Source organism: Bombyx mandarina, chromosome 11, assembly GCF_030267445.1.
Source record: "Bombyx mandarina strain Sakado chromosome 11, ASM3026744v2".
Classification (NCBI taxonomy): Eukaryota; Metazoa; Arthropoda; class Insecta; order Lepidoptera; family Bombycidae; genus Bombyx; species Bombyx mandarina.
The window spans coordinates 4,643,147-4,660,140 of NC_143218.1; the positions used below are offsets into that span (position 1 = coordinate 4,643,147).

The window sequence follows — 16,994 nt, forward strand, 5'->3', positions numbered from 1 at the left end:
CAAGTATGTATATGGGAGGTCGAGACAAACAGAAAAACACTAGATTATATACATAGATACAAAATCGGAATTTGTTGTCTCGACATTACGGGAACGACGGTCACCAGTGGAGGGGGAGCGCACAAGGGACCCCTCCCACCGAGCGCCAGGGGGTCTGGATATTGTGCAATTAAACGCTGCGTCGCAAATTTAAATCACGGCTTTATACGATGACGTCACTGTACTAATCAGCGGACACTGTCTGGTCGTGTATAGAGCACGCAAATCGAAAACTTCACCATTTTGTTTTCATTATCATCCGTCCGTACCGGATGTTGCAACAAAACGAGATACATATACCGGACTCATGACGCTCTTCACAAACGAATCTGTTCTGCTGCATCCCGCAAAATTACTCGACCGTCTTCTCGATCCTCGTGGAGCTGACCGTTCTGGACTGCAGCCGGTCGGGAGCGCAGTGCTCCTCCACCAGCACCTCCTGGAGGCGGACGGGGGTGCCGTGGTGGCTCCGGACGTGGCCGTGCAGCTGCGCCACCAGGAACTGCAGGCCGCACAGCTTGCAGCCGATGTACTCCGCCTCGCCCAGCCGCTCGTGCTGCGCCACGTGGCTCCGGCACGAGCCCTCGTCCGTGAAGTGCACGTCGCACTCCCGGCACTTGTACAGCTTGAACTTGTACTCGCCGTCCGGGCCGGGCCGGGGCCCGTCGGTGGGGGGTGCCGGCGAGAGGGCGGGAGGGACCGGCGAGGGGGAGGTGCCCGGCACGCTGGAGCCGACTGGGCCCGCGTCGCTTGCGGCCGAGGACCTCCCCTCCTTCTTCTCGCTAGTGCTTCTGGCCAAAGGCAACTTGACGATGTTATTGAAAAAAAAGCCGTACTCGTTGGTCTCATGTTTGGCGGCGTGCGTCTCGACGGCGGAGGGGTGGAGCCGCAGCCCGCAGCGCGCGCAGGCCTGGGCGCCGGCGCCGCACTCGTGCTGCGCTAGCTCGCGGCGGCTGTGCAGCAGTAGGCGGCAGACCTCGCACTCGTACAGCACCAGCACGGGCACGTTCTCGACCTGGATCCTGGCGGGCGCGGTGTGGTGCGCGCGACGGTGCTGGGGCAGCGCGGCGGTCGGGAACAGCAGCCCGCACGTGTCGCAGGTCGCGGCCGGGCCCCGCTCCAGCGCGCAGTCCCGGACATGCTGCTCGGCGGCGGCGGGCGACGGCAGGTGCAGGCCGCACGGGCACTTGTGCACTATCACGGAGACCAGCTTCTTCTCGGCGTTGGAGAAGGGCCGCTGCACCACGCGGTCCCTGGACAGGTCCGGGAACTTCCTGTGCAGCAGCTCGTGCCGGGGCGCTCTCCGCGCGTAGTAGTGGAGCCCGCACTGGTCACAGGCCACGACCTCCTCATCGTTGCAGCGGTGCTTCGAGGTGCTCCACTGGAACCTCATGGCCACCTTGCAGTTGCCGCAGCTGTAGAAGGTCAGCTTATCTCTTTCGGGAACTTCTTCCCCGTGCTCCCGCGCGTCCGTCTCGTATTTGAACTCGACGATCCTGAAGCGGTCCGTAGCCCCGTGGTCCCGCTCGTGCCTCGCGTAGTTCTCGCTGTTGTCGAAGTGCAGGGCGCACCTGCTGCAGTGGTACTTCCTCTCGTTCTTCCTGCAGCTCTTGTGCGCGTGGCGGGACACGTTGGCGTCGTCGATGCAGATCTCGCAGCCGTTGCAGAAGTAAATCGTGTACTCCGCGGGCCCGTCTTCCTTCAGCCGCAGCTTGACACCGCGGTGGCTCCCGTGCAGCGAGCGACGCACCACCTCGCGGACCGCGGCCTGCGGCAGTCGCCCGAACAGCTGCAGCCACTTGTCGTGCAGCAAGTTCTTGTAATCAAAGTTCAGGATGAGGAAGTCGCTCTTGTTGAGGGTGCGGTTCTCGTGCAGCCCCCGGTGCCGGTCCATGCAGTCCAGGTGCAGCTTGAGGTCGCACACCTCGCAGCGCTCGCACAGCTGCTCCGTATCCTCGCGCAGCAGGTGCTGCTGACTGTGGGCCACGGCGTGGTCGTAGGAGTCGAAGCCGAATTCGCAGACCTCGCAGTGGTAGACCATGTTCCACATCTTGTGCAGCTCCTTGCTGTCGTGTTTAGTCTTCAGCTCGTGGAACGGACGATGCAGCTTGTACGCGCCGGCCGTGAACCTAGCCCGGCAGTCGCGGCAGAAGTGGCCGCGCTCCTTGCAGCTGTGGCCCGTGCGCAGGTGGTGCAGGCCGCACTTGCCGCACTGCTCAAAGCGCGGCGGCTCCGGGACCACGGGGTCGCCGTTGTGCGATTGGAACTTGATGTTGTTCAACGAAAGCTTGTATTGGCTGTGCCACCTCTTGTGGGTCCTGAGACCCTTGTTGAGGAAGCACAGGCCGCAGATGTCACAGCGGTGCCGCGGCCGGTTGCGACAGCTCCTGCTGAAGTGGATGTCGTTGTTCATGAGGCGGTGGCTGCAGCAGCGACAGGTGCTGCAGTAGAACAGCCTTAGACTGGTTTCGTCTCTCTCTGAACTGGACTCCAGTTTGATCTTTTTGTTCGCCAGCGCGGGGTAGCTAGACTTGCGCTTGGTCCCGATGTCCTCGTATTTCCTGAACTCGACCAGGACTATGTCCTTGCGCTTCAAGTTGTACAGCCGGTGGTAGTTCTTGTGGAACGAGTAGCAGGACTTGTTGATCTCGATGTGGCACTCCTCGCAGGTCCGGGACTCCACCTCGGCCGGGTGCTCGGTGTAATGAGTCCAGAAGCGGTACTCGCTGAAGTAGATGTTGCACTTGGGGCACAGGCACATAATTTTCTTGTAGAAGTTCCAGTCGATGTTCGTGTATATCCTGAACTTGTCGGCGAAGGCGTGCTGGTGGCGGTGCATCTCCACGTCCTTGCGGTACACCTTGCGGCGGCAGGTGGCACAGGTCTCATGCGGCGTGGTCCGGCGGCACTGCTTCAAGTGGTTAATGATGGAGTAGCCCACCACGAAGTGCACGGCGCACTGCAGGCAGCGATACAGCAGCGCGTGCTGTATGGGCGGGTTCCGGATGGGGACCCCGCGGCTGAAGCGGTAGAGGAACTCGCCGCTGTCGGCGACTTTAGTTGCGGCCGGTGCGGCGACTTTGGTGGCGGCCACAATCGCTTTCGACTTCGCGGCACTCACTTTATTGTTTATCACTGATTTACTCGTTTTCGGGTTGGTTTTATTTTTGCAAACATACTTTTTGAACAAGAATTGACCGTATTTCTCGGGGTGTCGGTAGGCGCGGTGCGTCCGGGCCAGGTACGAGCTGTCCAGCCACATGTGGCAGCTGGTGCACTTGTACTTGAATACCTGAGTCTGCGGAGACCGCTTGTCCCCGGCCGACTCCCCGGGGGCTTTGGCCGGAGACCGCTCCGCCTTGCCCACGTGGTTACTATGCTTCCTGTATATTATTTGAAATATTTTACGTCTCTGCATATTCGGGTGTTTCGAGTCCCTGTGTCTTTTAGCCTGAACTTTACTTTGCAATATTTCGTTGCACAAATCGCATTTAAAGCATTTGCGGGGTCCGGTCCAGAGAGGTTTCTCTGCGGGGGCCCGCGGGTCCCCGGCGGGGGGACCGACGGCCGCGTTCTTGGACGGCAGCAGCTCGTAGAGGTGCTTGATGAGCGCGGTGCCGTCGGCGAAGTACGTGTCGCAGTGGTTGCACTTGTTCGTCCTGACGTCGCACAGCTCGCCGCGGCCCTTCTCGGACAGAGCGGACGTGCTCTTCTTGGCGACGTTATTGTTTATGGCGACCAGGAACGAATGCGAGGACATTTTGTGGGCGTCCAGGGCGTTTTCTGTCGGGAAGAGCGTCCCGCAGTCGCTGCAGAAGCACGGGCTCCTGCTCAGGACCTCCGCCCAGTCGACCAGCGGTACGCTGACCGGGAGCCTCTCCTTAGGCAGCGATTCCGACGGCGGCTTGGTACCCAGTATGATGACGTGGCTCTGGGTGGCGTACGCTTGCGAGTAGTTCTGCGCGCTCTCCGGCGACTGCGAGCCGTAGGGCAGCGCGTCCGCGTTGAGGTCGTACGTCGGGGCCACATCGTCCGCGTGCTCCGACTCTTCGTACAACAGCGCATTGCCGAAGTGCTCGTGGTCTGCGTACGAATCTGAAACGTGAGCAACATTGGGTGGTGGCCGCTCTGACTGGATCCACTACATTATGTGTGTGTGTCTTTCAATGGCCCTAGTCACTAATATACACTAATCCCAAATATTAATTATTACAAGTAATAGTTTTTTTTTTATTGCTTAGATGGATGGACGAGCTCACAACCCACCTGCTGTAAAGTGGTTACCGGAGCCCATAAACATCTACAACGTAAATGCGCCACCCACCTTGAGATTCAAGTTCTAATGCATTACTGCTTCATGGCAGAAATAGGCGGGACGGTGGTGCCTACTCGTGGCGACTCACAAGAGGTCCTACGACCAGTAATTACGCAAATTATATTTTTGCGGGTTTGATGTTTATCACACGATGTTATTCCTTCACCTTGGAAGTCAATTGTGAACATTTATTTGTTAAGTACGTATTTCATTAGAAAAATTGATACCCGTCTGCAGGATTCGAACGCCGGTGCATCGCTAGATACAAATGCACCGGACGTCTTATCTTTTAGGCCACGACGACTTCAAAGAACTCCAAAATTATTATCCAATTTTAATCTATTGACACTAAATGAAATTAAATGTTCTAAATAAACAAAATGAAGTATTTAACTGTTTTGTGATAGTTTTCAAACCAGAACCCATGACATCAGCCCATGTAAGATCAGAATATATCCGACAGCTGACAACCGTTAGAACCATACCTTGGTCGCTGTATAAGTCTTGGGGTTCCTCTTTAACAATTCCCAGGTCCGGGAAGATGTCTCTGATCCTCGGGTTGTCCAGCAGATCGTGCTCTTCAATGTCAATGTCGTCTTCCATTGTCTCCATATTTATTTCATACCTGAAAGGGGCATGTGCACAATTTCAAGTTATAGTACTTCCAGTGGTTGTTCCTACTTAGTGGCTACTGGATCACATAGACATCAACAACATAAGTACCGACACCTTTTTTTTTTTTTTTTTCCGGGCCGAGGGCCGAACCTCCTACGAGGTCCCCGCGCCTAGGGGGCGCGCGGGGTATGTGAGACTCAACGATCTGCAGGTGTTGAGAGCAGACCGCGGGCCCAAGGAATTTAAGGCCCACCCACTAAACGACTCCCCTGCACTCTTACACCCGGCGTCCGATCTTCGTCCGGGGTCAAAACCCGGTCAGAGTAGGGGGGTTCCCGCGGTCAACACTACAACCAGACACGCGGCGCCACCCCGAGGACGCCCGACCAACGGGTCGTCGAGGCGATAGTCGACGACCAACGACGTCAGTCTCCGCGGTACGGTGGCCCGTCAGGCCGCCCGGGCGATGCCGCTGGTGTTCCGGGATACCCCGCTGGGCCAGAACCAGCCTGCCGGGTCGGAACGCGATACACCGCCGACCGGGTTGCTCTTCCACAGTATGTTCGGCGACGACAGCGACGACGAAAATGCGGACCGCATCGCAGTCCGCAGCCGCCGACGCGTCGTCCCGTCCTCCTGGTGCCAGCGCGCTAGAGTGACGGTAGCGTGCGGCGCAGTCTCAGCCCCCTTAGGTCGCCCCGTGACCATCACCGGGAGGAGACTGCCTCCTCATAGGGGCCGGAGCTGGACAAACGCCCTCCTCCGACCCCCGGCTCGACGGCGGCGGCACGGCGCCGAGAGGGAGGAAGAGTTCTCCCTCTCCCGTTCCGCCGCCTCCTTCTGCGAGATGGTGGACTCGCAGAAGTCGAGCATCGCCTGCCAGGACTCATCGCTGCCGAGCATCGCAGCCACGACGGTCGGAAGCGACAAGTCCGGTCCTATTTTTGCAACGAGGACGCGGCGCTGCTCCGCGAAAGCGGGGCAGCACGCGAGCGTGTGCTCCGCCGTGTTCTCGTTGCAGCCACTGCAGTGGTGGCACTTCGGCGTCGGCTCCCTCCGGGCGACGAGGTGCAGGTAGCGACCGAAACAGCCGTGTCCCGTGAGCACCTGCGTCGCTCGGAAGGTGAGACGTCCTCGGTCGCGATTCACCCAGTCCGAGAGGACCGGGCGGATCGCCTCAACAGTCCGTCGCCCGTAGGCGGGGTCCGCCAGGCGGCGAGACCACGCCTCGAGCACGGCACGCCGAGATTGAAGCTTCCGCGCTCGAACTTCCGCCGCGCCGGGACGCGGCTCCCCCCTGGAGCGGAGATCACATCGCCACGCGTAATACGCAGCAAGCGCCTCCGCTTCCAGGTCCCAGGGAGGCGTCCCGGCCAGCACGCACGCCGCCTCGAACGAGACGGTGCGGTACCCACGAACCGCCCTGACCGCAATCGCGCGCTGCGGACGTCGCAACGCTGCGACGTTGTCACGGGTCAGGGCGTGGCACCACACGGGCGCCCCGTACAGTGCCATTGACCGCACCACCCCCGTGTAGAGGCGGCGCACCACCATGTCGGGACCCCCGACGTTCGGCAACAGCCGACTCAGCGAGCCGGCGGCTGCCATCAGTCGGGGACCCAATCTTTCGAAGTGAGCACGGAAGCTCCAACGACCGTCAAGTACGAGGCCGAGGTACCGCAACCCGGTCGCCTCGATCTCGACGCGAACGCCTCCGATCACGAGGTGGGCCCCCTGAGGCGGCGCTCTCCGGGCCCCGTGGAACAACAGGGCCTGGGATTTATCAAACGCCACCTCCAGACCCAGCCTTCGGATCCTGCCGACGACGAAGGCCACCCCCGCGCAGGAAAGACGGGCAGACTCGCGCTACCCCGGGCCACGACCAAGGTGTCGTCCGCGTAACAAACTACGCTCAGACCCGGGAGAGGAGCGCTAAGGGCACCCCGCAGGACCCAGTCGTAGCCGATGTTCCACAAGAGAGGGCCAAGGACCGACCCCTGTGGGACACCGCGCTCGACGGGGAAGCGGAGCACCGCCCCACCGTGCCCGGTGCACATGACCGACCTGTCCTCGAGGTAGGACCCGATCAGCCGACGGAGATACGCAGGGACGCCGTGATACTCCAGCGCCCCTGCGATCACCGACCAGGGCAGGGTGTTGAACGCATTGGCGATGTCCAGGGACACCGCCAGTGCAACCCCGCCCCGGCCGACAGCCTCATCAGAGAGGGCGCGCACGCGCATCACCGCGTCGATGGTCGAGCGGCCCCCCCTGAATCCGAACTGCTCCGTTGACAGATCGGGACCCACCCCCGCCAAGTGCTGGACGATGCGGGCGGCCACCACTCGCTCGAGCAGTTTTCCCGCCTCGTCCAGCAACACGATTGGACGGTACCCCGCAGGTGAGTCTGCAGGGCGTCCCTCCTTCCTCAGCAAAACAAGTCTGCCCGTCTTCCACTGTTTCGGAAACCGTCCCGACTCGAGGCAGGCTTCAAAGAGCCGCACGAGCCGGTCCCCAAGGGCACCGAAGGCCAAATCCCAGACCCGACCATGAACACCGTCAGGGCCGGGGGCCGCGTCCTTCCTCCGCATCCTCGACACGGCCGCACGAATCTCCTCCTCCGAGATGCTCGGAGGGACCACCTCAGCAGGGGCATCACCGCTCACATCACCCCGTGGCGGCGCGCCCATGGAGGGGGGCTCGAAGTCCCTCTCCATCCGCGGGAACAGCCCTGAGACAATCTCCCGCAGCTGCTGAGGCTGGAGACGCTCTGTCACCGGGAGCGCCCACGGCCGCAATTTCTTGCGGACCGTTTGAAATACCGACACCCACCTTGACACATGAGTCTGAGTTTGATTGTACGACAGCTGCCTCATCCTTCAAACCGTAACGCATTACTGCTTTGTGGAGGAAATAGGCAGGACAGTTGCACATACTGAGAAGTAAATTATCACTAGTATAGACACTGGAAATAATTTTACCAAAGATCTGAATTCAATTAATTAGAAACAAATATGGAACTTAGAAAATCACTAACTTTCTTATTGATAGAATATTGAATGTTTTACAAAATAGTGACCAGTAACCCTGTTATCAAAATAATGAGGGTGTAATTTTTTTCATGTGGTTTCACCAAATTATTTTGACATAATTGAATTAAAAAAAACAGTACATATTTTTTACTGGCTACTGTAATAAGAAAATCAATATTTAGTCGGATGTGCTTTGACTTTTTACCAGCATCAGACCACACCTGAGCTGGTCACTTGTTGGATTCAATCTTCATAAAAAGTCTTTTTTAGAATAATATCCAATCTTTATTCTGCAATTAAGTTCCTGCCAAAGGGGTTCTATTGGATTCGAATCTAGACTTCGACTGGTCCACTTTAAAACCTTGAGGTGTCAAAATATCACTAGAGACCTCGAACTTGAATTTGGGATCATTATCATTATCATTGGGTCGCTTTGTTTAGCTTATCGTATTGTTCAGTGCAGTCTCTTTATTTCTAATTATTTTTTTACTATCTATTTTGGTAACCACGAGGGGTTATACTAGATTTTTTTTTATTGCCCTTGTAGGCAGACAAGCATACGGCCCACCTGATGGTGAATTAGCTCTGACATCTGTACACAACTTAACCTAGGAAAGAGATCAGTACAATTGCCAAGAGGAAGGCGGCGGCAGCACGAGCCGCGAAAGGGAGAGGATCCCACTCGTGCACCCCGAGCGCTGTGACAGTGCGCTCTCACTGCGCTCGACCCAAAGCTCCGCAAGGGGCTGCGTGTCGAGCGGTCGGGAGTCGCCACTTTTCGTCCACGACAGCGCCGGACTTTTCGTCAGTCGGAATCAGGCTGACCCGAGAGCTCGAAGGAAGCGGAAGTCGGTCAAACGACCGGCGGCTCCCGCTCCCTCCGAGTCCTCGGAGGTGGAACCCGCACCTGCCAAGTTCCTGGCAGTCGAGGAAGGGCTGGTGAATGCTACGGCGTTACCCCCCATAGGATGCGGACCTGCACGAAATTTGACGGTGACCTACGGCGAACCGGTTGTCACCACCCCGGTGCGGACCAGTGCCTCCCGCTGTAGAGATGCAGCTCATGTGAGGGAAGGTGAGGTTGAGCGACTATCCCGCTCCCTCGTCAAAGAAATGGAGGCTACGGATCCACGGGGGACATTCGTAGTCTCGAAGGAGATTGTCTCCGCGGTGGCGACCAAATCGGGCTCGTTGAAGGGCACATATGTGCAAGCCCTGAACCGCGTGGCCACCGCCGTGGAGACACGACTGGACGATCTCCTAAAACGGACAAGCACGGACGAAGTGATTAGCCTGCGGTTGCAAATGGAGCAACTGCAGGCACTATACACTTCCGTCCAAGTAGAAAACGCGGAGCTTCGTGCGGAGAGTGCTCGGGTGCGGGAGGAGATGGCCAGGATGCGTGTGGTCCTTGACGATGTCGTGGGATGCCAAGGCAGCTCGGCCTCTCCGCCACCCGTGCCCTCACAGCAGGAAGCAACGGATAAAGACCGCGAGATAGAGGAACTAAAGAGGTGTCTCGCGATAATGGAGGCCCGCACGTCTACGGTGGAACGCGCAAGGCCTCCACTGGCGCACGAGCGGCCTGTGCCCACAAATGCGACAGCGACCGCAGTTGTACCAGCGCCCACGGGGGCTGCAGCCAAGGTGCGTATGGCACCCGCCACACGAACGGTGCGCAGCTCTCGTGCACCGGCCAAGCCCGCTGGACGACGAACGCCCGCCCAGCCCACGAGGCCCCAAGCCGCTGCTTCTGCCCCGCCCCAGCCTGCCAAGGTGGGGCCTGGCAGAAGCCGCAAAAAGCGAGAGAGGGGCGTGAATGCCGCTGAGACGGCGCCGATCCCCCAGCCCCGCCCATTACCTCCTGCTCCGTCCAACATGGATGAAGCCTGGAACACGGTGGTGAGGCGGGGGCGAAGGAAGGCTGCAGCGCCAAGCACCCGAACCACCCCTGCGGTCGCCTCCCCTCAAGCAATGGGTCGAGCGACGACTGGGGGAGGGAGAAAAGGGCGCAAGGTGAAGAAACCGCGCGCCCCACGGTCGGCAGCGGTCGTATTAGAACTGCTGCCGGCTGGCAAGGAAAAGGGCCTCACCTATGGGGAGGTTATGGCTCGGGCGCGCGGTAGCGTCGACGTTGACGCCATAGGTGTGGAAGGGGGACTCCGAGTCCGGCAGACGGCCAGCGGGGCTCGGCTGTTGGTATGTCCTAGTGCTGACTCCGGCGCGGCCGCAGACAGACTGGCAGCCCGGCTTCGCGAAATTCTGCCGGACCCGGAAGTGGTGCGCATAGATAGGCCTGTCAAGATGGCGGAAGTCAAAGTGACGGGCCTGGATGAATGTGCCACTAAGGAGGAAGTGGCCGCCGCTATTGCGTCGCAGGGCAACTGCGCCCTCGCACAAGTGAAGGTGGGGGAGCCTCGGAGTTGTTACTCTGGATCTTTCACTGTGTGGGCGCGTTGCCCTGTGCAGGTGGCCACTCTTTTGGCCACGCCTCCACAAGGTCGGCCCGCCGACTCGCCGGGGAGGCTGCGCGTGGGCTGGGTGATAGCCCACGTGCAGTTGCAGGAGGCACGTCCATGGCGATGCCTCCGGTGTTTTGGCACCGGTCACGGCCTCGCCAAGTGCCCATCGGCTGTGGATCGCAGCGGACTCTGCTTCCGTTGCGGTCAGGCTGGGCACAAGGCAGCCTCTTGCAGCGCCGCCACGCCACACTGCGTGTTGTGCGACGCGGCGAAGCGGCGGGCCAATCATCGAGCTGGAGGCCCGGCCTGCTGTTCTGCCCCCTCTTCCACAAAGAGGCGGCGTGGCGGGAAAAAAGAGAAGAAAAAGGCAGAGAGAGAGCCGGCTGCACGTGAAGCAGCCGGCCCGTCAGTTCCCGCCGCGGCCGTCGAGCCGCAAGGCGGGACGGAAGACGAGGGAGCGATGGATGTGACACCTCAATAATGGGTCACGTCCATCGCTTCCTCCAAGCGAATGTGAACCACTCCGCCAGGGCGCAGGATCTCCTCGTCCACACCATGGCGGAGTGGTTCATCGACATCGCGATCGTCGCGGAGCCATACTTTGTACCTCCCGACCGGGAGGATTCCTGGGCCGGAGATGCCGATGGCTCTGTGGCGATCGTGATGCGACAGTCGGCGGCGTTACCCCCCCTTGGAATGGTGGCCAAGGGACCCGGGTACGTCGTAGTTAGGGTCGACGAAACCGTCGTGATCGGGGTGTACTTCTCTCCGAACAGGAGTCTCGCCGAGTTCGAGCAGTTTCTGGGTGGGCTCGAGGCGTTGATCCATCGCTTCGAGTCTCGCCCGTTGATACTGGCGGGGGACCTCAACGCCAAATGTACGGCGTGGGGTTCCCCTCGCACGGACTCACGCGGCGAGTTCCTGTCGGAGTGGGCCTTCGCGACCGGCCTCTGTCTTTTGAACAGAGGTTCGGTCGCGACCTGCGTGCGGTGGAATGGGGAATCACACGTGGACGTCTCGTTTGCGTCCTCATCCGCCGCGCGCCGTGTCCTTGGCTGGCGTGTCCTCGAGGGGGCGGAGACGCTCTCGGACCATCGGTTTGTCCGATTCGAGCTCTCTGCTTCCAGCTCGTTGAACGCGCCGGCTGAAGACGCCCGCGGCGAGGAGGAGCTCCCGCGTAGCGCTCCCCGATCATTCCCACGATGGGCACTGAAGCGCCTGAACAAGGTGCTCGCGGTGGAGGCGGCCACAGTGGCCGCGTGGGCGCCGATGCCCGCGCGTCTAGTGGACGTGGAGTCGGAGGCCGACTGGTTCCGGGGTACAATGCGTCGCGTCTGCGATGCTTCGATGCCCCGGATCAGCGGTCGCGCTCCACGTGGTGGTGCGTATTGGTGGACGCCCGAAATCGCGCTCCTCCGAGAGGAGTGCGTGCGGGCGCGCCGCCGAAGCGCCCGCCACCGCCGTCGCCGCCTTCGCGATGCGGACTTCGCGGAGGTAGCGGCCCGCCTGCATGCCGACTGCCGTCAGAAGCAGGAGGCACTGCGGCGGGTCATCGGCGAGGCCAAGTCTCAGAGCATGAAGACGCTCCTAGAGACGCTCGACCAGGATCCCTGGGGGCGCCCGTACCAAACGGTCCGCAAGAAATTGCGGCCGTGGGCGCTCCCGGTGACAGAGCGTCTCCAGCCTCAGCAGCTGCGGGAGATTGTCTCCGGGCTGTTCCCGCGGATGGAGAGGGACTTCGAGCCCCCCTCCATGGGCGCGCCGCCACGGGGTGATGTGAGCGGTGATGCCCCTGCTGAGGTGGTCCCTCCGAGCATCTCGGAGGAGGAGATTCGTGCGGCCGTGTCGAGGATGCGGAGGAAGGACGCGGCCCCCGGCCCTGACGGTGTTCATGGTCGGGTCTGGGATTTGGCCTTCGGTGCCCTTGGGGACCGGCTCGTGCGGCTCTTTGAAGCCTGCCTCGAGTCGGGACGGTTTCCGAAACAGTGGAAGACGGGCAGACTTGTTTTGCTGAGGAAGGAGGGACGCCCTGCAGACTCACCTGCGGGGTACCGTCCAATCGTGTTGCTGGACGAGGCGGGAAAACTGCTCGAGCGAGTGGTGGCCGCCCGCATCGTCCAGCACTTGGCGGGGGTGGGTCCCGATCTGTCAACGGAGCAGTTCGGATTCAGAGAGGGCCGCTCGACCATCGACGCGGTGATGCGCGTGCGCGCCCTCTCTGATGAGGCTGTCGGCCGGGGCGGGGTTGCACTGGCGGTGTCCCTGGACATCGCCAATGCGTTCAACACCCTGCCCTGGTCGGTGATCGCAGGGGCGCTGGAGTATCACGGCGTCCCTGCGTATCTCCGTCGGCTGGTCGGGTCCTACCTCGAGGACAGGTCGGTCATGTGCACCGAACACGGTGGGGCGGTGCTCCGCTTCCCCGTCGAGCGCGGTGTCCCACAGGGGTCGGTCCTTGGCCCTCTCTTGTGGAACATCGGCTACGACTGGGTCCTGCGGGGTGCCCTTAGCGCTCCTCTCCCGGGTCTAAGTGTAGTTTGTTACGCGGACGACACCTTGGTCGTGGCCCGGGGTAGGGACTTGCGCGAGTCTGCCCGTCTTTCCTGCGCGGGGGTGGCCTTCGTCGTCGGCAGGATCCGAAGGCTGGGTCTGGAGGTGGCGTTCGATAAATCCCAGGCCCTGTTGTTCCACGGGGCCCGGAGAGCGCCACCTCAGGGGGCCCACCTCGTGATCGGAGGCGTTCGCGTCGAGATCGAGGCGACCGGGTTGCGGTACCTCGGCCTCGTACTGGACGGTCGTTGGAGCTTCCGTGCTCACTTCGAAAGATTGGGTCCCCGACTGATGGCAGCCGCCGGCTCGCTGAGTCGGCTGTTGCCGAACGTCGGGGGTCCCGACATGGTGGTGCGCCGCCTCTACACGGGGGTGGTGCGGTCAATGGCACTGTACGGGGCGCCCGTATGGTGCCACGCCCTGACCCGTGACAACGTCGCAGCGTTGCGACGTCCGCAGCGCGCGATTGCGGTCAGGGCGGTTCGTGGGTACCGCACCGTCTCGTTCGAGGCGGCGTGCGTGCTCGCCGGGACGCCTCCCTGGGACCTGGAAGCGGAGGCGCTTGCTGCGGATTACGCGTGGCGATGTGATCTCCGCTCCAGGGGGGAGCCGCGTCCCGGCGCGGCGGAAGTTCGAGCGCGGAAGCTTCAATCTCGGCGTGCCGTGCTCGAGGCGTGGTCTCGCCGCCTGGCGGACCCCGCCTACGGGCGACGGACCGTCGAGGCGATCCGCCCGGTCCTCTCGGACTGGGTGAATCGCGACCGCGGACGTCTCACCTTCCGAGCGACGCAGGTGCTCACGGGACACGGCTGTTTCGGTCGCTACCTGCACCTCGTCGCCCGGAGGGAGCCGACGCCGAAGTGCCACCATTGCAGTGGCTGCAACGAGGACACGGCGGAGCACACGCTCGCGTGCTGCCCCGCTTTCGCGGAGCAGCGCCGCGTCCTCGTTGCAAAAGTAGGACCGGACTTGTCGCTTCCGACCGTCGTGGCTGCGATGCTCGGCAACGATGAGTCCTGGCAGGCGATGCTCGACTTCTGCGAGTCCACCATCTCGCAGAAGGAGGCGGCGGAACGGGAGAGGGAGAACTCTTCCTCCCTCTCGGCGCCGTGCCGCCGCCGTCGAGCCGGGGGTCGGAGGAGGGCGTTTGTCCAGCTCCGGCCCCTATGAGGAGGCAGTCTCCTCCCGGTGATGGTCACGGGGCGACCTAAGGGGGCTGAGACTGCGCCGCACGCTACCGTCACTCTAGCGCGCTGGCACCAGGAGGACGGGACGACGCGTCGGCGGCTGCGGACTGCGATGCGGTCCGCATTTTCGTCGTCGCTGTCGTCGCCGAACATACTGTGGAAGAGCAACCCGGTCGGCGGTGTATCGCGTTCCGACCCGGCAGGCTGGTTCTGGCCCAGCGGGGTATCCCGGAACACCAGCGGCATCGCCCGGGCGGCCTGAAGGGCCGCCGTACCGCGGAGACTGACGTCGTTGGTCGTCGACTATCGCCTCGACGACCCGTCGGTCGGGCGTCCTCGGGGTGGCGCCGCGTGTCTGGTTGTAGTGTTGACCGCGGGAACCCCCCTACTCTGACCGGGTTTTGACCCCGGACGGAGATCGGACGCCGGGTGTAAGAGTGCAGGGGAGTCGTTTAGTGGGTGGGCCCTAAATTCCTTGGGCCCGCGGTCTGCTCTCAACACCTGCAGATCGTAGAGTCTCACATACCCCGCGCGCCCCCTAGGCGCGGGGACCTCGTAGGAGGTTCGGCCCTCGGCCCGGAAAAAAAAAAAAAAAAAAAAGGAAAGAGATCAGTAACACAGGTCTTTGAACCTAGTACAGACTTCAGCCCTTTCAAAGGTTAACATAGTAAGTTTTAACAATTAATTGATCTACATTACACTGCATTTATGATCTACCTTTAAGAGGAAAATGAAATATGTAAATATCAATATAAATGTGTTACATTTTCTGATTTGTTTTATTGTCCACATTTTTCATGTAGCTGCTTTCAATTTTTGTTTCACGTTTAAACTTTGTTAATAGCTGCCAAAGCAAAGTCTTTGATGAAGAGATAAGAAATCAGTACCTAGCTATTTTAGTTTTGTTCAGGACAGAAATGACAGATTTAAAATAAGACACTATAATTCAATACGTGAAGCAGTAATGTGTTTCAGTTTGAAGGGTGGGGCAGCCGTTGTAACTATACCCGGTCACCGTACTCCTCGAACCCTTCGCTTGCGACGAAGGGCTCCACGAGTAAATTAACTCTCAGACACAGCCCACTGAGTTTCTCGCCGGATCTTCTCAGTGGGTCGCGTTTCCGATCCGGTGGTAGATTCTGCGAAGCACGGCTCTTGCTAGGGTTCGTGTTAGCATCGTCGTCAGGTTTGAGCCCCGTGAGCTCACCTACTAGTTACGGTTACGCTGGAATAGCCTCTCTAGGCTACCAGCTTAGGAAGGAAAAAAAAAAGTAACTATACTTGAGACCTTAGAACTTATGTCTCAGGGTGGTGGCGCATTTACGTCGTAGATGTCTATGGGCTCCAGTAACCACTTAACACCAGGTGGGCTGTCAGCTCATCCGCCAATCTAAGCAATAATAAAAAATTAAAAAAAAGCCCACTGAGTTTCAGCGGGCCTTCTCAGTGGGTCGCAATTCCGACCTGGTGGTGGTAGATTCGGCGAAGCACTGCTCTTGCTAGGGCCAGGCTTAGCAAATTCTCTCAGGTTGATCCAGTAAGCTCAGCTACCCGCTAGCTCCTTAGGTTATCAGCAAATACATAGGGAAAAAAATAGAAAATCGAATGATCGTTTCTAATTATTCTATTACTTTTGTTATAACCATCATCATTCTTTCCTATTACTCTCTGCTGGGGTGTAGGGCTCGAATCAAATTTTTCCATTTACATCAGTCTTGGGCAGTCTGTTCTAGCTCCTCCCGCGTCATGCCCAAGACCCCTAGCTCCTGCTCCACCGAGCGACGCTAAGTTGTTCTGGGGCGGCCTCTCTTCCTTTTGCCACACTTTCCAGGTCATAATACTGCCGCTAACTTTTGTTTGACCATTAGTGACATTATCCACTTTTCGAAATTTGAATTTGACTTTAAGCTCTAGTGCTAAGTGTTTGGTTTTAAATCCGGTTTAGTTAACTTCGTTTAAAAATATGTGGATAAGTAAATGAATTTTACGACGATATATTATTATGACTCCACAGGTATGCACGGATTGTAAACTTCGATGTCCTAAGATAATATTTCAGGTAGCGTTTACAGCGAACTTTTTTTGTACTTTGTTGAACGTTTTTAAAAAATAATTTACGATCTCGTTTTTATTTTTAAATTTTGGTAAATATTAAAGAATGTTTCAAAAATTTAAAACGTAAACACTCACCTCGTAACGAACTGCTTTTTATTAATGTATTTACGAATACGGTATATACACAAAGTAATAAGTTCTTTTTTAATTTGAACGCAATTTAAATGGAATAAAATCACTTAACTGATTTTTGATTTCTACAAATTATAAATTTTGCTACCAAGCCTTTGGTAATATAACGTACAAAATTACAAATATCGAAAGTTTTATTGGGCATACAATTTAACCTTAATTTTTGAACGAGAACTATGAATGAAACGAATGAATGAGAACATTAATTTGGTTGCTTATTTCCGAGATTGAGTGGGCAAAGGAAACATGGCCAATACAAATTTTAAATATTTTTAAGGCTGTTAACTATTGTACAAAAGCTAAAGTAAAAAAATCAATTAAGGAATGAAAATGAATTCAATTAAAAATTGTGATCGATTGTAAATTACTTAACTACATCAAACACTGCATAATGTTTGCGTTTGCATTGCGGACTTTTTGGCGGGAACGCGAGGAGTGAAGTTGTGTGATTTGTTTTATTTTGTCTATTTAGTGTTTCTTCGGGTTTCAATGTGTAATAATGGTGGTTTAATAACCGTTTAATATCTGTGAAAGTGCACAAATGTGG

The 16,994-nt window shown here is 58.2% G+C and overlaps 1 protein-coding gene across 2 annotated transcripts; it reads right to left on the minus strand.

The window, feature by feature from the left end:
* Positions 1-172: 172 nt before the first annotated feature.
* Positions 173-16,622, minus strand: LOC114242803 (uncharacterized). 2 transcript variants are annotated; one of them, XM_089731450.1, is made up of 4 exons: positions 16,391-16,622; positions 15,665-15,761; positions 4,840-4,979; positions 173-4,134 (listed from the first exon to the last, which is right to left on the minus strand). In XM_089731450.1, exons 3-4 carry the CDS (start codon positions 4,964-4,966, stop codon positions 392-394), a joined length of 3,870 nt encoding a protein of 1,289 aa, XP_089587576.1. In that variant the 5' UTR covers positions 4,967-4,979; positions 15,665-15,761; positions 16,391-16,622; the 3' UTR covers positions 173-391. The 2 variants fall into 2 exon arrangements, with proteins under 2 accessions (XP_089587576.1, XP_089587575.1); XM_089731449.1 differs by lacking the exon at positions 15,665-15,761 and having other exon boundaries at positions 16,391-16,619.
* Positions 16,623-16,994: the final 372 nt, after the last annotated feature.